General features: G+C 39.6%; 1 protein-coding gene across 5 annotated transcripts in view; it reads left to right on the top strand.

Annotated features, from left to right (window-relative positions):
- The window catches only part of LOC119648654 (2-oxoglutarate dehydrogenase, mitochondrial), a 79,132-nt gene extending 54,447 nt beyond the window's left edge, over positions 1-24,685 (top strand). For 3 of the 5 annotated variants that reach the window (XM_038050428.1, XM_038050426.1, XM_038050427.1), the window contains 11 exons: positions 653-731; positions 824-1,000; positions 4,909-5,143; positions 5,228-5,807; positions 7,488-7,621; positions 7,678-7,832; positions 7,899-8,170; positions 8,281-8,903; positions 15,417-15,571; positions 16,901-17,104; positions 23,699-24,685. In XM_038050428.1, coding sequence (XP_037906356.1) covers positions 653-731; positions 824-1,000; positions 4,909-5,143; positions 5,228-5,807; positions 7,488-7,621; positions 7,678-7,832; positions 7,899-8,170; positions 8,281-8,903; positions 15,417-15,571; positions 16,901-17,104; positions 23,699-23,798 — 2,714 coding nt within the window. In that variant the 3' untranslated portion in view covers positions 23,799-24,685. The remainder of the gene's footprint in view (positions 1-652; positions 732-823; positions 1,001-4,908; positions 5,144-5,227; positions 5,808-7,487; positions 7,622-7,677; positions 7,833-7,898; positions 8,171-8,280; positions 8,904-15,416; positions 15,572-16,900; positions 17,105-23,698) is intronic. The other 2 variants (XM_038050430.1, XM_038050429.1) reach the window with 1 other exon arrangement.
- The last annotated feature ends 1,188 nt before the right edge of the window (positions 24,686-25,873 follow it).

Below are 25,873 nucleotides of genomic sequence, written 5' to 3'. Positions count from 1 at the left end.
TCTGCAAGCACAAATGAATATAGGGAAATATTCCGTTATAGTCAAGCTATTCATTGTTATTCAATACACCAGACGTGCAGGCGCTGTATTGATAACGATATGACGACAGCTCATAAAAATGTTACAGAGCGACCACTTCGAATACGTATGACAAAAGTTCCAAATTGTTGTTTTGTTATTATATAGTCTAGACTTAGAATCTGAGAATTTATTAAATGTTATATCAACACGTCAGAGTATGACAAAACAAAACGGGAGTAAATAAAATTAATGATTATGTTTCATTTTCTTTACGTAGACATACCATGAATAGTTCTAATGGAGCTAACGAAAGTTATTAATCATTCTATGAATGCGACTATGCTCTTTCAGCTTATCATGTTAAACTTTCCTAAAGATTTGCTTCTCAGCTTGTAATTCTATTTTGCCATTGATGTATGCATTCTATACTTTCGCTATTCATAACTTTTATTTTAAAACTTCTATTTGCATAACCTCCGAATTTCAATAATATCCGAATTATGTTATGTTTCTCCTAGTTTGAATTAAAGGTTTTTTTTATAATTTATGTAAATCCATTTAGAACTTTTCTTAAAATGATACTAATTACATATTCTTATTTTCAACATCCTAATGAATGACAATCATGCAGGCGATCAAGATATGGAACGTAAATTCAAATTACCAAGCACAACGTTTATTGGCGGTAACGAGCAATACCTATCTCTAAGGTCTGTTGATTATATCTTACAACAAAGAACTAATTTTCTCATAAATTACTCAACAATTGTTTTTTTTTTTTTCTACTTTTAACCACTTATAGGGAGATCTTAGATCGTCTTGAGCAAGTATATTGCAATAAAATCGGCGTAGAATTTATGTTTATCAATTCATTAGAACAATGTAATTGGATACGTAAGCGATTTGAAACGCCTGGTGTCATGAATTTTACACCGGAAGAAAAACGACTTATCCTAGCACGTGTAACGAGAGCCACAGGGTAAGTAAATCACATGACTATATATTCATAGCTTGTTCTGTTTACAATAGATACGATTTTATTGAAGAAGCAATTAATTTTAATCAAATGACAGGGGAAGTACGATAATATTATTAGAATGTAGACAGTTGTGTTGACATCTTGATGTAGAAACAATATAATTATTGCATTGAATTTATCTAATGCAATACATTACCCGATAGCAGTTATATTTATAATCTGTGTTTTTCCAATCATAATAAATGAGATATTGCTTTCAAAAGAAAGCGTAAATGCTTGCTCTATTTAGAATATCTGCGATTCTTTAACTTATATCCAATTTTGCATAAAATGTGTAGAATTGCCATAAAACCCATACGCTTTCGCCGTCTATTGCTGCTCACTTCAACTACCCTCACGACTTTTCGAGAAATTTGAACTCTTCTACCACTGTTTTGCGGCTCATAACTGCAGGCCGACTTGCCCATAGGCCATCCTAGACCCGTCCGTCGATAAATCATTTATTACTGTCTGAAATTAGAGTATTCCGTTGACTTATCTTAGAGCTTTCAAAAATCCCCGATCATTTTCCATGTGATACAACCTGATAGAACGTTATATGTTTCCAGTTCTTTCATCTGTAGAACATCAACACAGTTCTCAATGAAACTATGTTTTAGTTAGTTAGCGGAGGAGGGGTGATGAGAACTATAGGCTGGCACTCAACTGTTTCGATCATCACATCCATTCGAATATCGGAATGGAAAAAACTTCCTTGTTTTAGAAACTGTTTGACATCTTCGATATTCTGTCCTTAAATGCAAATGTGCATATAGAATATGACTAGTCAGGCTGAGCACCTAGGTTTTTTTTAGTGTTTATCTTCAGTCCGACTCTGCCTTGCTTCTATTCCTCGATGAGAGGACAAGCGAATGTCATTACCATAGTCGATGTGTCTAAGAGAAAATGGTATCATCTATTGAACCCTCCACGTCCTCCATCCAAGGCAGCATGTCGTCACAAATAACGAAAATATAAAGTATCGATGAGGAGGAGATACAACCATGGAGGACTTCGCTTTAAACTCCACTTTCCTCCGAGATTTTACCTCGATCTGGCACGTGCCATTTTGTGCCGTTTTATGTTGCTCTTATAGTAGCTATTAGTTTCTTCGGAATGATCCTCCTACGTACATATTTCCATATGTACTCACTGTTTAGGTTAACGAAATTTTTTTCGAAATCAATGAAGAACGGGTGGAATGATGATCTAAACACCGTACACTTTTCCACAATGATCCGGAGAGAGTTAATGTGGTCAATACAGGAGGTAGAGGACATGAAACAGCTGCGTTCTTCAAAAATTTTAGCTAGTATTTCCATAGCAGCAGGAAGCACGCAAATACTGCCCCCCCCCCCCCCCCCAATGGTTACACAAGTGCCTTTCTTCAATCTTTAGGATTATCTCCTTCCATTCCCTGGGATAGATCCCAGGTTATGGATAAGTGGAAGTGGCAATCCGCAAAAAGATCGTGCTGCACTTCGCGTATGTACGTTGTCACGGGAACATAGTCTTGACGCGTCGTATCTACCCCCGCTTACAAGATAACAGAACTCTCAATTCAGCCGGATCTTGGGTTGGCGCCGATGACTTCGCCCCAGAGATAAAGATACTTTTGAGAAAAACTCAGCGCTCATCAATTTTCTTGGGTTGTTCAGAGTTTGTGTCGCTGTCCAGCAAAGAAGTTTTCTTACTGCTAGGCGACAACCGCATCCGGAGACGGCCCGCAATGAATTTGGAGGACCGGCGCTCTGTTTTTCTGGGAGCAGATAGAGCAGCAACAAGCAAGTGAAAAGAAGCGACCATCATCGGATGGTCTCTTTCGAGCTCGATGGTAGAACCTTTTTTGTTACGCACATTCAAAAGACAGGGTTGATCTGATCAAACGTTCGTTTTCGTTCTGCCAAAATCTGGGCTGTATTACAGGAATCTATAAAACTTTCACCGTCTTTTTTTTTTACCAAGACCATGGATTCTCGCGACATGCCCAAAAGGTGATATTAGAGCCCACCCTGGCACTCAGATCACCCAATCATGATCATAATACCATCTCTCCTGAACTGCGTGTATTTGTTCAAAGGGAGGAAATCGGGAATCTTTCATTGGTGCGAAGCAATGCACAATAGTTATACATGCAGCGAAGATCCGTTCAGAAGCCGACATCAAGGTCATAAATGGGCCCCTTGAGGTGACTGTCAGCAACAGTTTGACAGATTACAGATAACTAATGCCACAAGAAAGAGAGGAGTACTCTCTAGAGTTTAATCATCCCACTTCGCTTAGGCCCAGAATATTCAGCCTATATCATCGAAATTTTCACTTGCTGTCCAAGAACTTGCACATATTTCGGAAACATCGAAACGAGTTTTCGTTAACTGTGAAGTCAGTCATTATCCGGATGTTTCGGTAGTAACGAAGTTTCGAAATTTACAGGACGTCAGTCTCTCGGGGAAAACTCAAGAATTGAGGAAGAGCTGCCCTCTAGAAAAATATCTATTAAGAAAATAACCTGATAAAACATTAGGGACTCTGATCACCCTTAAACCAAGTTACACGGTAGTTCAAGGATTTTGAAGAGGTTAAAACAGCTATAGGAAACGAAAATTACGAATCTAGCTCATTTATGCTCCATACAAGAAGCGGTGTTAAAAAGCTGGCGAAATGTGGTCATCAGACATTTAGACGAGCTCACAGAATAGCATGCAAAGAATCATTCGCACATCGACGGCGATATTGTTAAGCGATGAACGGAAAAAAGGATTTGATATTTCAAGGGCAAACCCTGAGGTTAAAGATGGGTAGATATGCATGTAAAACCTTGAGATTAGAAATGGGTAGAGATGAATGTAATATCACAAAAATTATATCACCTTAAAGTATGATATCACATCACCATTAACGAGCAAGTTCCAAACATCACATCTTCACCAAGCATTACAACATCATCAAAAATCGCCCCCATCTACTGTGTGATAAATGATGATGATATTACTCTAGTGATAAGTAATGATTTGTAATCTCCGTGCCGATGTGATATCATATCACTAAACATCACCGAATAATACTGTATTTTATCGTCTGTCCTTATACAAGTGTCGGTTGCAATTGTCCAGTACCCATACCGATGATTGCTTGTGAACCTATTAGTATTATGATTCCCTGTTCTCTCGGCTGGCTTCGGCCTGGCAAAATTATTTTTATTTTGTGGATGAACTTAAAGTGCGTCCTCAGACTCGAATCGAGCTTGCAGTCGAACTGAAAATGTTGTTCGTGATATTACATTGTAATATTACATTGTAATATCACTTTTTTCAAGAAGTGATAAATCATATGATGTACAAAGCTGATATTTAGTCATCTCTACTTGAGATGTTCTTAATGACGTTGCGAGCTGAGCTGTTTATTCGAGAAGACAGTACTCGTCCACAAAAAGTCGACGCTGCGATGGCAGTTATTTACGGATCAGGCTTTGAACTACACCTTATTGTATAAATCTTATCCCTAGCGACGACATAATACAGAATAGCGTGACAATCGCACTTGTAAAGAAGTTTCCTGAGGCGTTGGATCAAGTTTTAGTTTAGTTTAGTTTTTTTAGGCCCATTGTATTATCCCCGTAAATTGCCTATTCAATTACTTCCCGCCTACGGTGTTCGCAGGCTTTAGCGAGTCTGAGAACATTCTCCAGAGGCAGAGAGTGTGCAGATTCTTCATTGAAGAAAACCTTGCCAAGGTGTCTTCGTCTGAGATCTGAGGATGCCGGGCAGCTGCATAAAATCATTAAATCAATGAACTAAAAAGTTAACTTATTTCATCGCAAAGATTTGAATTCGAATAAATTCTTACCAAAATTTCTTGAACCTTTACAGATTCGAATCGTTCTTGGCGAAAAAATACTCATCAGAAAAACGTTTCGGTCTGGAAGGTTGTGAAATTATGATTCCAGCATTGAAAGAAATCATTGATGTGTCAACCGATTTGGGCGTGGAATCTATTATCATGGGCATGCCACATCGTGGACGTTTGAACACATTGGCCAATGTATGCCGTAAACCACTTCATCAAATCTTCACACAATTCGCTGGTCTTGAGGCTGCTGATGATGTAAGTATATAACTGTCAATATATTTCATTCGTGCTTTCCTGGGAAAGAGTCGCTTGCTTATTATAAATCTTGTTCCATTTCAGGGCTCCGGTGATGTGAAATATCACTTGGGTACATATATCGAACGATTGAACCGTGTCACAAACAAAAACATCCGTTTAGCTGTCGTAGCCAACCCATCTCACTTGGAAGCTGTCGATCCAGTCGTCCAGGGAAAAACTCGTGCCGAACAATTCTATCGCGGTGACGGTGAAGGCAAGAAGGTAATGTCTATACTGATCCACGGTGATGCCGCCTACTGTGGTCAAGGTGTTGTCTACGAAACTATGCACTTGTCGGACTTACCAGACTACACGACTCACGGAACTATTCACGTTGTTTGCAACAACCAAATTGGCTTCACAACTGATCCTCGTTTCTCACGTTCATCGCCCTATTGTACTGATGTCGCTCGTGTCGTGAACGCTCCAATTTTCCATGTGAATGCTGATGAACCTGAAGCGGTTATGCATGTGTGCAAAGTAGCTGCAGAATGGCGTGCAACATTCCATAAGGATGTTGTTATTGATTTGGTCGGCTACCGTCGTAATGGACACAATGAAATTGATGAACCGATGTTCACCCAACCGTTGATGTACCAGAAGATCAGGAAACACAAGAATTGTAAGTAAATATATTTGATTTTATATAAGATTAAATTCGAAGAAAAATGAGTGAAGTAGATACTTAATAACTGGACTATTTTCTTCGAAGGATGTGTACATGTGTGTATCACTAAATACACCTCAAAAGAAAAACTGAACGACAGTCCAGACTATAAGCAATCATAATTTTATCTGGATAAGAATTAAATTGTATATGTATTCCATTAACGGGTTTACGACTATTACCCTATCGTCTCCATTGGCAGTCAATGTGCAAGTTACTTTCGTTGATCAATCAATTTCATAGAAAAGTCAACGGCATTACGTATTTCGCCCAGTTCATCCTTGTAAATGAAGTTTTTTTTTCTTATGTGCATTGTGTGATTTCCTTTATCCAAACACAGCCGCTGCATTGATCGAGATCAGATGCTTAGCTATGTAACATCCGCATGTCACTTAACTTCCAGGATTTCTTGCCTAATGTGCGCCGCAGAAAAATAATCTCTCCATAACATGCGGAGATTTGGACCTTCGACTGCATGGGGCCAACCGGAATGAACGGCGGTTGGAACGGCTAGGGAAGCAGACTGCAGCCGGCTCAAATCTTCAGAGCCAACCCGTAGCGTTTACGAAGAGTAGCAACTCCCCCACACTACGATAAGGGATTCTTTGAGGTCCCCAAAAATTGTTTGCCAGTGTCTGGTCATATCAAAAATTAGGCAGTCGCAAATGAAAGTACCTGAGAGCTTCTCCCTCCTTTCTCCAACTTCGGAGGTGTGAACTGTAAGATATGCGGAATTCGCCAGCAGAAAGGCAACTGCGCCCACCGAGGGACTTTCAAGAGTCCCGCCTGGCAAGCCTACCATCCCGTTCATTCGCTTCTGCGTTCCTGTTACCCGAAACCCAGAGGGGATTGGCTTTGAGCATGCCATCCAGATTGTTCAGAGCGGACCTGCCTTGCTCCACTCGCTTGGAAAATATCGGCGCTAAGAACAAAGGCTTAATGACCGCCCGGCTGTCCGTTAGAATGACTACGTTACGCCTGGGGCTCGGATCATCCTCCAGTCATCGGCTGGCCTTCAGCGTCGCCAGTATCTCAGCTTGGAATACATTAGCGAATCCCGGAAGACACTGCATATCCAAGAAAACTCCCGCACGGACTGCGGAGACCATCTTGATTCATCGGTGAAGAATACTGTGTCGTAACACCGCAACATATCGCTGTCTTTCCACTCTGCCAAGCAAAGCAAAATTCAATATGATGGTGTGGGAACACGTTGAGTGAATCTATCAGGCAGAACTGTTAAGTTTGGTTCTATTGAATTTCTACGACAACCTTGTTTGCATTTGTTGCGGTTTCTATAAAGAACCTTTTTTGATGGCATCATTTTCACACACCACCGTAAACAATAGTTCTGGCTTGCCTCAATACTGTCAAGTTATGTTCCAAAACTTATCTTAAGATCAACCTCTCCAGGCGTTTTGCATTCTTTCGCTTTCGCTCTCCTCTATGCCTCTTCGTGGACATTCACTGGCTCCTCTGCTAACAAAAGCCCTTCTCGTGCTAAAATACTTTTCTGCTGCTGGTTACTTTGGTTATTTTGAATATTCGGTTAGGGAGTGTTGCTTTTTAAATTGAGCACTCAGCTCTTTCACACACACACATCTTTTTCACATTGTTTTTCAACTTTCCTTACAGGCCTCGATCTATACGCGGACAAACTCATTCAAGAAGGCATTGTAACTGCTGAAGATGTCAAATCAGTCGCCGACAAATACGATAAAATCTGCGAAGAAGCTTTTGAATTAGCAAAGAAGGAAACTCACATTAAGGTAACTAATTCAAATAAAACATTTAACGGCAAAGTTCTAAATTCATTTTTCTACAGTACAAAGATTGGCTCGACTCACCCTGGTCTGGATTCTTCGAAGGCAAGGACCCATTGCGCTACTCTCCAACTGGCGTTCGGGAAGAAACTCTCGTACACATTGGTAATCGTTTCTCATCGCCCCCACCAAATGCTGCTGAATTCGTAATTCACAAGTAATCAAAAGCGAAAAAATAGTTCGTGCTAGATTCTATTAAAATTCAAAATTTATTACTTTGCAGAGGTTTGCTACGTGTTCTAGCTGCTCGCAAAGATATGGTTGACAAACGTATTGCTGATTGGGCTCTTGGTGAAGCCATGGCTTTTGGTTCTTTACTCAAAGAAGGTATTCATGTTCGTGTTTCGGGCCAGGACGTTGAACGTGGCACATTCTCACATCGTCATCACGTTTTGCACCATCAATTAGTTGATAAGGCAACATATAATCCATTGTGCCATTTGTACCCTGATCAAGCTCCTTACTCAATTTCAAACAGTTCCTTGTCTGAATACGGTAAGTAATCGATATTTGGAGGTGAACGATACTTTATAATACACGACCGTTATTACTTTGGCAGTTAATTTTCTAGAACGTTTGATTTATTTAAATTTTGAATTTTCCAGCTGTACTTGGCTTCGAACACGGCTACTCAATGACCAATCCCAATGCTCTAGTTCTCTGGGAAGGACAATTTGGTGACTTCGCCAATACAGCGCAATGTATTATTGATCAATTCATCTCAAGCGGTCAAGCCAAATGGGTACGTCAATCCGGACTTGTTGTCAATCTACCACACGGTATGGAAGGCATGGGACCCGAACATTCATCCGCTCGTCTTGAACGTTTCCTGCAAATGTCCTCCGACGATCCAGACTATTTCCCACCAGAATCTGATGAGTTCGCTATTCGTCAACTCCACGATATCAACTGGATTGTTGCCAACTGTTCAACACCCGCAAATTACTTCCATATCTTGAGGCGGCAAATTGCTCTGCCATTCCGCAAACCATTGATCCTTATGACTCCGAAATCACTACTCAGACATCCGGAGGCAAGAAGCTCGTTCGACGAAATGATTGAAGATACCGAATTCTTGCGTATTATTCCTGAAAATGGTCCATGCTCAGGTAATCCTGAATCTGTTAAGAAATTGATTTTCTGTTCGGGACGTGTGTATTATGACCTAACAAAGGCCCGAGCTGATAAGAAATTGGAGAACGATATTGCTATTGCTAGGATAGAACAGGTGAGAGATTTTCAATGCTATTTCTTTTAAATTCGTAGAATGTTAATTTGTAAACGTTTATTGCCAGAGACATTTTTTTTGTAATTTGCCCTTAAAGATGGGATATTCCACAAGTTTTTTAAGGAATGAAGCAGAATTTGGAAAAATTTATTTAGGTGATATCAGTTGTTATTTTTGTTTTACAAATGCTCTCTTATCCTCAAAAGTAACTCTAAAGAGCCTTCCATTTGCAGAAGGAAAGGGTTGCAGCTTGGGAAGCACCACCATTCTCAATATACACGCCCTTCAAAGAGTATGTTTGCATCTGTCTCTACAACTGTGATAATTTCGGCGACTTTCCACTCAGACCATTTTACTGTAGGGGAAAATGTTAAAATCTACCACGGTTTAAGCTAATTCTACAGCATTTGGATTCTCCTTCCATTTTGTTTTTTTTTTGTGGTTGAATAATTTTGTTCTTCTCTGACGATATCTTGAAATTAATAGCTTTGGATGAACGCAACAGCCCCTATATAGATCTAAATTTTTTAAATGATCTTTTTAATCCTAGGAGTTGATTTCAGGTTCAACATCTGCCGTTAAGCCTTATAGTCTTATGAAAAACAATCCATGCAATAGTTAATTTTTGAAACGAAAAGTGTGAAGGAATGTAGCTTCCTGAAGAAACCCCTTCTTTTTTGAGTACCCCTGACACTAGACTCCAATTCAATTGTCGCCTCCTGTTGAGATCATAGTCTTAACCATTGGCATGGAATTGACCCCGAGCAAGCCATAACCGTGTCAGTATAGAGGGAAAAATCATCCCTGGTATCTATGACTAAATATAGACAGACAAACGGCGGACAGCGGTTTTTGACGATCCACAAACCAACCAACAACAATGAAGTCTTTATTTGTTGATTAAGCTATCTGCGATGGTGGATGAGTCTTATGTGACGACATCAATCCATCAACGTTGAGAGCAGTGAAAACAGCTTAGGAAGAAGCTTATTTGTAAGGCTTTTACCGTTAAGGTTTTCCTTAACTCGATCGTAAAGTGATACGGCTAAATTTTGCCTTTCCTTAACGACTATCAGTGAGCCACTATCGTTGAAAAACTGCCTTCCTTGGAAATCAGGGGGGAGAATCAAAATTGCGATGAGTTTCTAGAATAACTCAGTGTTCGAAACAACTTTAACACCGCCACCGACATTAAGAATTCATGGGCCAAGGATTTTCTTAACTACCGACGTCTTTGAAGCGAATGTTACGAGCTTGAAACTGCCACGTTACAAATATCGGCTCTCGAAGCAGAAAACGCGCATGCCATCTTCCTCTAAAGCATAGATGGGTTATAATATTTTCAAGTAAATTTGCAGCATTGTGAAGTAACCACTGCATTACTCAAAGGTCAGATCAACTGCTGCAAGTTATTTATACACATCACACAATAACTATCCGTTGTTGATGGAGAAATTAGAGATTTAAACGAATAACGTTTGAAAAGACCCACTCATCGATCATCATGGGATAGTCCGTTCCATTAGATAGCATAACCTGCAGTGGAGCTGCCTCGAAGCTTAAGCGGATCGAGAATGTAGCCAGCTTGTGGGTAGTCTACGTTTACAGAGCGGTACACAGAAAGCAAGAAGGAAACGGCAAATTTTCCACTTGAAGTTCACATCCCAGGCAACATCAAAATTATAGCTTAGGGCTGACAGCCATATGGCATACAAAACAATATCACTTGAGCGAGTTAAATAAAATTCCATAAATACATCATTTCCACTTTGTGATGAGAATATATACCACGCATGCTTGTCATACACTTATATTCCAATTACCTGCCGTAACGTGAAGGTGTCATTTATTCCCAAACCGGAGAGACTTACATACCGGAATGCAAAAAGCCTAATTTCTTTTCTATTAAAAGAATTCGAACGCTTCATACGGGATATTTTAAGGTAGCAGATAGCTTCATTGCAAGCATCATGTCTATCAAAACGATAAGCCTACCAAAACAGCACTCCTGAAACTTACGGAAAAAATCGAGAAAGCTATATTCGAACAGGAATTAACTAAGCTGTCACCGTTTTTAAAATTGTCTTTTCTGGTTTCCTGAAAAGACTCGAAATGACGCTGAGTTCCTAGAACAACTTGAAGTCCAGAACCACCTCAACACCGCCACCTGTACAAATTAAGAAAGGAACAGTTGATAAACCTGGAATTTTCCCGGCTATTAGAATTCTTGAAGCGAACGTTAAGAAAGTGCGATGTCAAACAGGCTGCTGGCTCTTATACGGGCTTGGAACTATTGCATCAATTTATCTACTTGGAAGTGCACTTCCTAAGCAGCTTCTAAAATTACAGCCCAGGGTCGACAACCATATGCAGCTTTCAATCCTGAGGCTGACATGCAAAATAGTATGACTTGACCGAGTTAAATAAAACTTAGATACATCATTCGATCGAGAAATGGATGCCCTAGGTTTACATATTCGGAATATATACTGCCGCATGTTTGTCACACACTTATAATTCGATTACTTGTCGTGACTTAAGAGTGGTATTTACTCCTAAACCAAAGAAACGAACGTAAAAAGCTTACTACCGATCAGTCTAACTTCTTTTCTATTAAAAGAAATCGTGGATCATTTCATAAGGGCTATTTGAGTTTGTATTTAGTCGCTTCACTGCAGATATCATTCCTAGCACGGAAACAGCAGTCAGTCAGTCAGTCAGCAAAAATTGAGAAGGCAACAGACAGTGTATTCATAGATATCGACAATGTCTTCACACTTGTGATTTGTGAAGCGGCAAGATAGCTTGGAATCAAACCACTCTTAATCATGAATTCCTCATATACTGCCGGGAAGAAAGGTTCATATGATCGGGGCTGTCCATAGGGAGGAAAGTGAGGAGGAGGGGAAATGGACGGTCCTGAATTTGATTTGCAGCTATTCGACCTCCTTAGACGAAGATATCTTCTAAATAGGTTCTCCGATTCGCAAAACCCTGCGTAGGAACTATGTGCCAAGTCTGTACGCCGACTAAGTTCTTCTTTGAGATAGTGTCAAGGCAGCGTACTCCGATGATAAAACGCAGACAGGTGTTCACGAAGGCTTGGAACTTTGGTCATGCGCCGTTTTAAAACCACAAACTGCTAGACCCGTGACTGCTAGGGAAAGTGCAACTGCGGTAGAGTCTAACTAGCTCGAATGTTCAGAGCCCGGCCGTTGAATTCAGGAAGAAAGCAGGCCCCATCTTACAAACATCTTACAAAAAAAAATTTCGCTGACCACATTGCCTCCTACAGTGTATTGTAGTGTACCGTTACGGTCTTGAATGAAGTGCTCTAACACACTTCAAGGCCCTGATCCAATATGGATTGTTGCGCCAACGATTATTATTATTATAATTAAAGCTCGTAAAGTGGATGCTTGAGGTTTTCTACCTCCATTCAGCTACAGAGACAATGTGAATTATTGGGTATGCCAGAACTAACGCCATGGTGGATTGTGCTGAGTGTGGTCGTTACCTACGATTGTTATTCCCAGTTAACTTATTGTCGACAGCTACCTATGAGAAAAGCATTTTATATGAAACTGATGGTGGACTCATGTAGTATATTATCTCCAGAAATATCGTGGTCGAGTTTCGTTATAGGAGGATCGAATCGTCTACGATTTAGCGCCGATGATGATTCTTTGTCATTTGTATTCCACAGCCATCAAGCTATGCAAGTAGTTCAACCTTTTACAGTCGCTAGCTGGACGCATCCTGCACCTCCCGCGTTGACCTGCTCATTCCCCTCTATCCATCTATGATTGGAACTCCAGAAAAGCTTGGTTTATATCGCTAATGATTATAAGGCCTTAATAGAAGCTTTGCTGTCGGTCAGAGTAATATGTTACGCTTGGGGCTCGAATCATGCTGCGGGCATCACTAAGTGACTAATATCGCTCCACAGACCGTCTTTGATCCGCCCGTAAAGAATACTGTATCGTAACTCCGCAACACGTAGTCGGCTTTCATCATTTCAATTCCACTCTTGATTTTGATCTTTCAAAATTGCCTACCTCAATAATCAGTATTTGATGCTAACATCGCTGCTGATGCCTGTCAGTCCTGGCGATTATCAACTGACATCTCACTGTGCATCCGTGCTACGTCCATTCTTCTTCAAATCTTTTGCTCTTCTATCCTGTCTGGTTCGCCACTAAGATCCACAGAAAATGCAGCTGCATGGCAATAATTTCAGTTTTCTGGAAGCCAAGCTGATTTCGTTCATTTCAATGCTCTGTCATCCTCGGTAAAGTCACAACAAAGTCCTAAAAATAATATCTAACCAGTGTCGAGGTTGAACTGGCACCGCAAAAGTTCTGTATGTCTAGAGGCATTTAGGCTGCGCTACTTGGCCTTATGAAAAGTTTGTTCCCAGTTCTGAGAGCAAGGATGTTATTAGGGCTTCACTGTCCACCCACTCACGGAGTCTGACGATACTGCACAATATAACGTATTTGATATGAACGTCCACCGAACAGAACTACAGAACTCTAGTAGCTTACATGACAGACGAAGACTATGTATATCTGAAGAACCATCCTCAGCCACAGACCTCATTTCCTCGCGGAGGGCTTCTTGCAGGCAGAGTTAAATACATAATATTTAAAAAATAAATCACTTCCATGCACAATGGAATCCCGATAATTCGTACATCGATTATTCGTATTTCTGGGTAATTTGTATAAATTTTATCGATCCCCAGAGTTAGGTTTTTTTCTTTTACACTCTCGATAATTGGTAAACCCGAAATTTCGTATCAAATGGTGTTTCTTGACCAAACGAATTATCAGGATTCTACTGTATTAGTATTAAGACGGTCATAGCAGAAGGATAAAGCATCCCACGTTAAAATAATTAGAAAGGAGTAATATCGCTTAGTATCGCAAGTATCAGTGGCCGCTCCGAGGAGCCCAATTAGCGCTTTGGTGCGCCGTTTTGATGCCACAAACTCCTAAGACCGTGACTGTTGTTATGGGAGCAAGGAGGCAGAGACCAGCCGGCTCGGATCTTCAGAGCCAGCCCGTAGCATTCACGAAGGAAAACAGCTCTCCGACCCAGCAGCTAGAAATCTCTCTGAGGTCCCCAAAGAATGGTTTACCCAGTGTCCGCAGCTTGACTCTAGCCAGAGCTGGGTAATCGCAGAGAAAGTGCATGAGGATTTCCCTTCCTTCTCCGCAGCTTCGGCAATGCGAGTTATAGGGTATGCCGAGCCTAGCGGCATGGTCCCCTATGGGCCAGTGCCCCGTGCAGACTGCTGTAATCTTGAATGCATTTGCACGCATCTGGCACAGGAGCTCTCAGGCCCGCGGCTGCTAGGTAGTGCGAGTAGACTCCGCCCCCGACAGTCGCCAGCGGAACATCGGCTCTATTCGCCGAGGGACTGCCAAGAGCAGAGCCTTGCCTGGCCAATCCGTCAGCCCGCTCATTCCCCTGTATGTTCCTATGCCCGGGAACCGAGAGGAGAGTGACCTTGAGCGTGCCGCCCAGATGGTTGAGCACGTCTCTCTACTACCCCACCATCCGGGAAGATGTCGTCGTTGAGTACAAGACCTTGATGGCCGCTTGGCTGTCGGTCATTATGGCTATGTTACGCTTGGGGCTCGAATCACGCTCCACCCATCGACAGACTTCCAATATCGCCAATACTTCCGCCTGGAATACACTGGCGAAACCTGGGAGACCATACGACTTGGATACACCGTGTGTATTCGAGAAAACCCCCGCGCCGACTCCATAGGCCATCTTTGATCCGTCCGTAAAGAATACCGTGTCATAGTCTTGCAACACGCCGCCAGTCTTCCACTTTGCCCTGGTTGGAAGGTCCATAGCAAAGCTTCTTGTGAAGTTCAGCTTGCGTGTGACATAGTCCGTGGGGGATGCCCAGATTTCTCGAGGTATTTCATCTACGATGTTGCTGTGGCCGTATGACTTCGCTGTCCAGCATCCGGACTCACGTAGTCTGACGGCACTGCACGCTGCAACATATTTAATGTGGAGGTCTACGGGGAGGAGATGCAGGAGTACATTGAGAGCATCTGCCGGGCAGGAATGCAGAGCCCCCGTAGCACCTGCACACGCGGTTCTTTGAATCGTATTAAGCTTCGTTCTATTGTATTTTTTCTTCAAAGCCTGCCACCATACAATAGAGCCGTACGTCAGGATCGTACGCACTACAACCTCCAATTTAGCTTAGGATCCAGGATTACACCCAGATACTTTACATTAGAGGAAAGAACCAATCTTTGTTCATTCAGCCGTGGTAGATGGAATTCAGGTATCCTTTTTTTGGTGATGAATAGCATCAGTTGCGTTTTGGTTGGGTTTATGTTGATACTAATATCACCAAGTCGTCGGCGTCTGTCTGGCAATAAAACGTCTAAAAAAAAAACCAATCGCGAGCTACCTGCCCCTATCTGACTACATTGTGGTAATTAATGCAAATTTTTTATTATTCCTTATTTTTCATAGATTTCACCCTTCCCCTTCGATTTAGTGAAGAAAGAGTGCGAAAAATACAAGTGTGCTGAAATCGTTTGGGTACAGGAAGAGCACAAAAACCAAGGCGCATGGACTTACATTCAACCTCGATTCATGACTGCATTGAACTCATCACGGGACATCAGGTAATTTTTTCGTTATTGCTCATCATTTCAGATGAATATGTTTTATTTCCTTATTGAAGCCCAGTTTGTTTAGCTAAATGGGGATATGGTTTTATATTTTTCATAATTTAAAATCTAATTTCTTGTTCCTATAATTATACCTTTGGGTATCTTTTAGTCATCCTTGGTTTTCTTCCCTAATGTGTTTCTTTCTTTTCATTACTCAAGAGGGAATCTTAAGAAATTGGAAATATCATTTTAATTATTTTTTTTATTTTGTAAATCATTCACAAAGTATCGAAAACTAGTTATATCCATCTCAACATTTAATTAAGCACCGACATTTGCAACTTTCGTAGATTTCCCTTACTCTTTCTTGAATGACAAATAATTTCTGGCGCTTTATGGATATAATAATGAACTTAATATTTATAACTGGAAATATTTAACAGAAAATCATATAACGAGCCTTTCTAATTTTCTCTTTCGTACTCGTCCCCAGTTTTTTTCATTTTAAAAATTCGACTTTCTTTGTTATATGAATAAAGTTAAAGAGCCAAAGAATTTTGTTAAAATATGGTCTTTGTACTCTTCACATTCGAAAGCATAGGTACATATTTTCTAGTCTGAAAATTCGGAATATTTAGATGTTTTAAGAGTATTTTTTCACGATTTAGCCCGCCCGTTGCGCAATCAGATTGCCAGTTTTCTATTCGTTATTGAATATGGTACAAAGTTTAGAAAATATTTTATAACTGAAAAATAGCTTTTGCTCTTTAACATGTGATATCCCCTATGTGCTAAATAATGCACTAGTACCTTCTAAATTGAAATAAAATAATAAACATTACGTAACTCTCGCATGGAGCTATATCTTAAGATAATAGACTTCCTGCACTAAACAAATATGCATTGCGAATCTAGCAAAAATTAAAATTGTATTTGGTCCTTGCGGAGTTTTATAATCATCAGTTCTGCTTGGAAAACGTATATCGAATGGGGTCATGTTGAATGATTAATTGCCCACCGCAACCTAAAACAAATTACAGAAAAAAAGAATTATATTAAAATAGATTATCGCAAGGACAGATACAGTTACAAAACCGCACAGTATTATGTATTATCATTCCAAAGCACAAAATTTATTTCCAGATTCATGTTTTTCGTTCTTTTTTTCATAATTTCCTTTTATCATATCTACAATTGTTATCCCCTCTTCTCCGATATCTATGCCTTATTCCCTTCAATTTTCATCTCTATCCAACATGTTCCTTCCTCTCTTTCTACCCAATTCACTCGTCCACTATTATATTTGTTGTATCTTCGTAACCTACATAATTTGTGTTACAGCCCTAGTGATAAGAAAGATGATGATGGAAAGTGGCTTAATCGAATTTTCACTCCGAAAGACTCAACCCAAAATGATGCAAATAATTTTGGCGTTCATAAAGAATTCGATAAAAATACCGCGTTCGTTCGTTTGCAAGATTTCAATCGACCATCCGATGGAAACGCGGCAAAATCACAAACTATCAAAGCGGGAAGACGAATTAGGTGAGGGACGGGATTTAAATTGTCATTGAGCTATATGCCATTGAACAAATAAAAGCAAAAAGCGCTGTAGGAAAGTAAATTCTGTGAATTCAATTTGAAATGAAAATATTAACTGAATATGATTATGATGGTCGATTTATTTTTATTTTGGCTAAACATCAATTTTCTTCGAAATATTTGTGCTAAACTAGGCCTTTTAAGGTATATTCAGATGAGTATTTCTTTAACTTAATTGCAATAATAACTCACTATTCGCTGCTTTGAGATAAAATTTCGGAAAGATACGTTTAAGAGGAGACCCTCCGTGAGGTTCATGTATTTGAACAAGAAATTTGGTTGCTTTAAATAACCACAAAAAAAAAACGAATTTATAAAACTGGTCATATCTCACTTTAAAATACTACTGATGGCTGTTTACTATTTCTAAACGAAATTACGGAATTAAAGAAATCAACAATGCCGAAAAATAATTTTTGAGAACATGCGATCGGTCGTTTTCATGTTGCTCCTCGACGATTGCGAGGTGAACTCATATTCTTCTTATCAGGCTTGAACCTCTTAGTTTGGTTAGTCCATTCTTTGGCTCAAGCGCAAATTTAAATGCAGTGATGTTCCTCCTCTCATTATCACCAAAGAACATTCCCCGTAGTATGTGTTGTTATTATACCTGTCCAAAAATTAACATTATTCGCATGCAAAGTGCGCTACATCATCCTACCCTGCACAAATATTATTTAATTCAGGCCAGAAAATGAACAATTAAAATTGTTTCAAGGTGACCAGAAACCATCTTCCAATAGAATAATTCCCATTTAGTTTCCATTTCACTTCGCAATTTGAATTCACATCAGTTGGAAAAGCAAATGAATTTGCTCTCAAGTAGCAGTTAGAATTTGCTTCAACTATATATATTTTATATTTTTTTCTTAAATTGGTGTCTTTTAACACTTTTTACTTTAATTTTTGCTTGTTTTACTCATTGTTCATTACATTCAAATCATAGTGAAGTATTTTGGTCGCAAAAATTCGAATAGTATCTAACCAAGAACGTTTTAATATACTTCCAATAACCCGTCCCTCCTTAGAGAACGAAAAAAGTTGCGTAGCTACTAAACGAAGTGTACATTTTTGTAATTGGCCTATAATTTCGGAAAAAAAGCATCTGGAAGTGTTTGTGTTTTCGAAAATATTCTTAGTTCGAATATCGCTTGAGCCTGTTTGTGTACACATCGTTTTACTAATGAAAATCATTGATTTGTTAGTCGAATTCTTTGTAGCGACATAATTTTGTTCTAAATTTTATCTACACATCTCTGTGTTTTGCACCATTTTCGAGTTTATTGATAATATGCTATTATTTTTTTTTGCCTTGCTGTTTTCAACTGCTTTCAAAGTGTGGTGAATGAAAATAGTTAGAATGATTAGTTTTCAACCATAAAGTTTCTAATTGAAATTGATACATACATTTTATCACTACAATTATCGGTAAGACTCAACTTTGGGGAAATTTTGTGACAACCTTGAAATTTATAATTAAGAATATGAAGGATCCCAAGTGCACAGTCATTTGATGTTCGACCGGACCAAATGGAGAGCAACTTACTCCCACGTTTTTCGGTCCACGGATCCTTCGTTTGGGGCATAGCACCCAAGCATACAAAAAACAAAAAAATACTAACGGTTTCGTTCAGCGTCATATCCCAATCAAAATAAAGTAGAGCGACAGCGTCTGATGAGTTGCCTCTACTCTGGACCGCATTACTCCCTTTTCTGGAAAAGTCTAGCGGCATCAATTTCCTTCACGAAAATTTCTGTCTGCCAATAAAAGTTTGAATTACCCCATTCGACCGCATGAAACTCTAGCAGTTCGTTCCCTCGAGATAGTCTTGACAATAGAAGGTAATATGACTAAGGCCGGTCTTAGTCAGCAATTGTAAAGCAAAATTTTTGGCAATTTCTCCTTAATCTAATTTAGACAGCGCCTTATGATAATTCCATATGAATTGAATCGATGTAATTATCCGTTTAATGCTCACAATCCTACTTGATTATCTGAACAGGTTCGAATGGTGCGCTCTCATCAATTTCCAGCAGAGATTTTTTTTGGATGTTGGGCCAGTTACCATTGAATTGAATCAAAGAGTTGAGTTGAGTTTTAAGCCCTCATGTTGTATTAAGCTTAATGCATCGTATTCAGGTACATACATGTCTACAAAAAGCGCAAATAGCGCGTAAACGTTTGCGTGAAGAATACTTTTATAGTGGGAATCGCAAAGTACTCATCATTTCGGCCATAAACGGCTGTTTAATGTCATATGCTCACAACCACATGGTCACTGCATCATCATATACACAGTACTCTGATGTTAGTGCTGTGTATATGATAATGCATGATATGTGGAATCTTTCTCGCCCACGTACCGAAAAAGATCGGATATGCGCCATGGTTTTTTTCTACCATACAATTTTAAGAATAACACCGGAAGACGAAACTCCAGTGTCTAGTGTTCTTGGCTCTAGGAAGAATAGGAAGGCAATTTTTGCTGTTCGTCTCACCCTCTGAGCCCACTCTCTCTCTCTCTTAGAGCTTGTATTTTACTGTCAATGTCACAGCTGTGTGGTCCAGCTCCCCTCTTAATTCATCATCTCATCCTCCAAATTATGGGATCGTGTATTTAGATTTATTACGTCCCTCAGCGTCGTCGTCTACTTCACGAGCCTCGCATAATGACATATTACATGATAGAAATACTGTCATAATCGTGCCCCATAAGGTCGAGTGATAATTTGATTCCCCCTTCCTTCGCTTGACTATTCCTCAATACAAGGATCGGTGTGTGTGAGTCCAATGGCCTTGAGTGGCACTGGGACCACAAAGATTGACCGCGATTTGCGTCTAATCATAACTTGCATGAAATTCCTACAAGGCGCAAGTGATCGGACCGAAAACATCCTCCAGGAATCATCTCAAAGGGCCATCCTAGCTAGCTCTCATAGCCGTCTCCGAGCATAGTCAATTTGTGATAGGAATCGCTTGTCCTGCCTGGTCTCGTTTGATTATAAATAATCTTACGTTAATGGTATATGCGGCTTCATTTTCGTATATTTCGCAACTATAATCATCGCGAAGTGTTATACATAACATCCCATAAAATAGTTTCTAATACGGCGCTTTGAGGGATTGCCGTCGAAACATCTTTCGGCTCTTGCTCTTTCTTGATTCTCAGATTAATAATAATAATAATCGTTTGCGCAAAAACCCAATTGGATCCGGGCTTTGAAGCGTGTTAGAACACTTCATTCAAGACCGTAACGGTATACTACAGTACACTGTAGGAGGCAATGTGGTCAGCATTGTGCTCGCCCGAGATTATTACCCTATTTGACTCAGGTATTCGACGTCAAATTATGATACAAATCCCACTGTCTCCAATGAGATTTGAACCGCGACCTTCGGTACGGAGCCTTGCGCTCTAACCACTCAGCTACCCGAACATTATTAGCCAAGCTAAATAGCGAGACACATTCAGCTTTGCTAATAAGCTCTTAATCTATCTTTCAAATGTTGTCTGAAAAATAAATAGGACGATGTGGGGGAAGTACATCTGGTACCAATAATAAAAACTGGGTAACTTCTCTTACAAAAATGTTTATTTCATGTGTATACATGCATATTTCGGGAGTCAATTACCCTCTTCTTCAGTACTTTAACTAGTAAATAATCTGGTGACTTTTGAACTTACGATAGTAAAATCAACTTCTGTCGCTTCCACTAAATAGGGAAACACTTCTTCCATTATGCAGAAATCAATTGGGTTAGCTTATTCCATACAACCTCAAAGCCTTATTGCTGTAGATTCCGTATTGTTCCTCTCGAGGATGCCTATCCAACGTATTCAATGAATGGCAATGCCGAATCGCAAAGGACCCAATTGGTTCTTCATCAGAAATAGGTCTCATAACACGAGAATCGGGATAGTTCCCTGGAAGAGGAACTTTCTCAAAGGTTCAGAAATCCTCATCATTCGTATGTACGATGTAGATTACTGAAGGTAAACATACCATACATCCCGTTGAGCAATAATTTGAGGTATACTCCCCTCTTGCTCCGGCAAAAGTTGCATAGAGGTTCGGGTTCAAAATAAAATACAGTTTCCTGTAACATTCTCGCTTGCTATTCGGCGTAGCTTTTTCGAAAATACGGGTACTATTTCTCCATTTCCTACTATTATTTATTGTACATTCAACAAAGTCTTCTCATTTAGAGGCCAAACGACCTCAAAGCTTCAATTTTCTGGCTACATCAGTTCGGGGCAGCACCTAATAGCGTTGCAAACTACGATTACGCATGGTAACGACGCTTGCCTCGATTACACGCAGTAGCTTTCCCACTTTCTACATCGCCATTCCTTTAGGATCACCACCCTTTCAAAAGTCACTAGAAATTAGTCCTCGAAAGCACCGACGGACCAGTCAAGCAACCTGACTGTCGAGTCTGCCCTCCGTGGCGAATTCTTCGGGTGCGTAGTTCATTCATCCACCAAATGTCATCCCTTACTGTGAGGATTCACTAAACTACGTTAGATTGATAATCGAGCCCAACCTTCCCAGTACATGTCTTCCTCTGCAAAATCTTTAAACAGCGTTTGCCCCTTTTGTTTCTCACTGGCTACCCACGACCTAATGCCTTGATGTCACCAGTAATGTTAAACAATACTATATTTTGAATATTATGGTGAAGACGAAAGCTATTTATTAATAAGAAAGTGGATGGAAAAAATGGAGACAAACGCAGCACTCAGATTCCACATATTCATGTATAATGGCGTGCTTGAGCTCCCCGCCACAGAGGTGCTACGATTGTCGGCTTTGCGGATGACCCGGCTGTAGTTCCTGCAGAAAAGCACCCAGAGGATGGTGAGAGCGGGAAACATTTGGCTCAAAAAGGCCGTGTTGGCCCTGGCGGGAAAGAAAAAAGAAAAAAACCGTTTCCTGAACGAAAGAAAAACACCGCTTATCAAATATCTGAGTGTTGACGCCAAACTGAGCTATAGGGAGCACGTAGACAGCGCGGCCACCGAGGCAGGAAGAGTCGCGGGTCGAACATGGCCATTCTCAATATTAGGATACGACTTGAGCGGAAACACGGGGAGGCTAACTACCACATTACCCACCCGGTATCCGGTAGTTGCCACAGTCAGTATCCACGCCGCTTTGGGTTGGATGATACCCCGAATTGGCCTATATGGAGTAGTAGACTGGAGAATGTAGAACATGCGCAGTTTCACTGCTTAAAGTTCACAATGGAAGGAAAAACTTGAGTCAATCCCTAAAAAGGAGCGTGAGCCCGGAGAGTGCAGTTGCGAAGATGTACATTTCCTGCACTACCTCGATTTTCTCCAGGAAATAGTTTAAGCGCCTCCGATAGATGTTCTATTTGGATTTTTATGTCCTCACGAATGTAGTCCCATCATTGAAAAGCTCAATAGCCGGTTCCTGTTTCACTTAGTCGACCGAGTTCAAGGCAGTCATAACACTACGGAGCGAATTCGAGTGGCGTACCTCCTTACTGAAAATATGATCATTTTTGGGAAATTCTAGGCCAACTTCACCCTCGGGTTCTCAAATAATTCCCTTGCTTTTTCTTCCATGGTTCAGCTGTGGGTGAAAAGATTTTTATTCGTAATACCGAAGAATCATTGACTACGTGGCGGTCATCCTTCTTTTTCGGAAATTACAACAGAGTATGTCTTTTCAAAGGGAAATGTGCTCTCTGAAGAAATCCTTCTTGTTATAATCACATGACTCTCAGTGACGTAACACACCATGAGGATATCCCCGATCGATATCGGGTTGCACCGTTCGTGGAAACATTGCTAGAGAGGGCTCTTCGATGGTATGGACATGTAATTCGCCCTGACGAGACCTCACTTGCGACAATTCGTTTGAACCAAAACGTCGAAACAGCGATAGCTAGATACGCTGGGTGGTGATTTGAGAGCCCCGCGATACCATGCAACCGATCAAGATGGGCGGATCCCGCTTCTGAACGAGACAAAGGCTAAAAAGGAAGAAGAATTACATATATGTATGCATACATACTAGAAAAAGATCCACGCAACACATAAAATTGAGTGAATAACGAGAGTCTTTAGGTTTAATGTTTAATTCAACTCAGCACATCACAAATATCCATTAAATTAAATTTTGTCAATTAGATTTAAAATATTATAATTAACCAAGGGTACACTACTAATTTCACCACACACAATGCATGGGAATTAATAAGTTAAGATAATGTGTGAAAAATAAAACTAAATTAAGGAAATAATATTTTTATATGAAAACAGCATGACACCCTAATAATTTCGCTTTGGCCTATTTAATCCTTTAAAGATGCATGTATAATTCTACTTCTAATAACATTCAGGAATAAGACATATAATAATATAATTTAAACAAAAAATAAACACAATTTTTTTTATTTTCTTCTTTCCAATCTACTCTTTCCTGCGATGCAAACTTGCGTACGGTCAACCACTTCATGACATCCACAACGCCTGTACCATAACATTTCGACTTTGACCCAATTAGCTATATCGGCCGCGCCTGTGGAGCATCAACTGCTACCGGATCCAAGAACATGCATACTCGGGAGTTGAACAATTTACTGAAAGATGCCATGTCGATCTGAATCGAGAAGAACGACGCGAAAGGCGTCCTATCACCAAAAAATCTAGAAGTATCTGATAGAGATACTGGTAAAAGTACTAGAGATGATAGAAACATTGAAAAACCGACACCAACTGCAAACATAGAAACTAACGTGGTATCATCAAAGAAGTCATTTTTCTCTAATTTATTAAATTATTTTAATTTAAAGAAATGAAATGAATTTGATCTAGTTTGTGAAAGGAAGAAAGTTATATTTTTTCGATTAACGTCATTTTAAGGTTTTTTGCAATTCAGGCGTATTAAAAGGCAAACTTTCGTTTTCTGGACTATGTAATTATGGATTTTCATTATAATTTAGCAACATCTATTTATGTAGTCAGCTACGTGAAATGTATGCATGATATCTTTTTTCTTTCCCTCAAGGATTTTCGTCATAAGTTCCCTACTGCTACGAGGTTTTCGTTTTTTCGCGCTTCCTAGAATATCATTGAGAATAAATTACTTTCACAAATTGCGGAATTATTGTTTAGTTCAAATAAAACTTGAAACAGTGACTTTACTTTAGATAGTTCGTTTTGTCCCCCTTATAATATCGTAAGAAAGCTAAAAGAAAATGCTTCTCTGTCCGAAAAACTCTCATGAAATTTGGAAGGAAGCAAGCAACGTTATATTTAATAAACAAAGCTAGTAAACAAATTTTTCATAGTATGTTATTTAGTAGTATATGTTAAGTTATTGATAACGATTGATGAAGAAGATATATTTGAAACAAAAATACAATGAAACGTGATAATGAATTGCTTATTTTTATTCATAGTAGTAAATACCATATGAAGTAATTACCTTAAAATATTTCTAAATGGAAATAAAGTATGCACACTCTAATGTTGCTAACATTGCACTCGACGTTCGTTTTTGTTTTCGATCTAAAACGAAATGACCATTCATTTGATGTACGTTTATAAGAATCTATTTAGGGACTATGTTTATTTTTTAGAGATAATTTATATTTGCACTAATTAAATATTGTTACACTAACACTAAATCGTAATTTTGCATTCTGTTCTTAACCCAGGTGATCCCAATAATTCGCACTCCCTATGTGGGCCCTTTTCAAAATGTAATGATTCCAAGCCTTTGGACATCAGTTGTGTGTTTTTTTCTTACCGATTGAATTTGCATTCAATTTTCATTTGTCCTTTACAATTTTGCGAGATGTTTGTATGCACTTCCTTTGATATTTAAATGGATGCGATATTTGTACTTGGAGAGTTCCTAAAATAGTGATTGAGTAGTATTTTATTTGATAATTTCATATGCAACATATAAAGGTGAATAATTTTCTGATTAGCATGACCCACTTAAAACTTGAATTAGGTGACAATCATTATCTTCGTATAGGAGGAACTTGTTCGGCTTTTTGGCTTTTCATTAAAGTCGTGGTAAGTCCCTAATTTATAGTTGAAGGTAGGTATTAGAATTATATGGACAATTCCACAGGTAGCATTAAATTTGCAGATTGTTTTTATCTATCTAGGATAGTTTTCAAGGCCAGAAAAGCATCATTATCATCAGTGATGTAACAATCGGTGGCGGATCTTGCGCCGAGGTCTTCTATTCCGATATTCCTAGCATTTCGTATTCTAGCCTATGCCTCAGCACCATCTTAGGCAGAGTCTACATTTTCAATACTGCTCATAGATATCTTCTAGGTCATCGCTAATAGACCGCAATTTTGCTTGCTAAAAACCTAAACGCCCGAGGAATACATGAGGGCTGGCAAGATTATTGTTTTGTGCAGTCATAGCTTTATTCGTACGGTGAGACCTTTCGAAAGAAAAAGTTTTCGCTACTGGGTGTAATTTTCAACCCTAGTTAAGAAAAATATTGTTAGTTGACTAATGGCATAGAATTTTGATGCTGATTTTCATTAATTTGCGTCCAAGATCTCGCTCTACATATTCGCTCATATATGAAGGCAGTTTGGACATTTTCTGATGTTCTATAGAGGCGAACAGTTGGATAGCGTTGAAGAAATGGTGCCTCCAGTACTCACCTCCGCGTCGCAGATCGCTTTTTTTGGGTGTAGGTTGA

This window comes from Hermetia illucens, chromosome 2 (genome assembly GCF_905115235.1).
Source record: "Hermetia illucens chromosome 2, iHerIll2.2.curated.20191125, whole genome shotgun sequence".
Classification (NCBI taxonomy): Eukaryota; Metazoa; Arthropoda; class Insecta; order Diptera; family Stratiomyidae; genus Hermetia; species Hermetia illucens.
Note: the sequence above shows the minus strand (reverse complement) of the source record. Positions and strands in the feature narration are given on the sequence as shown.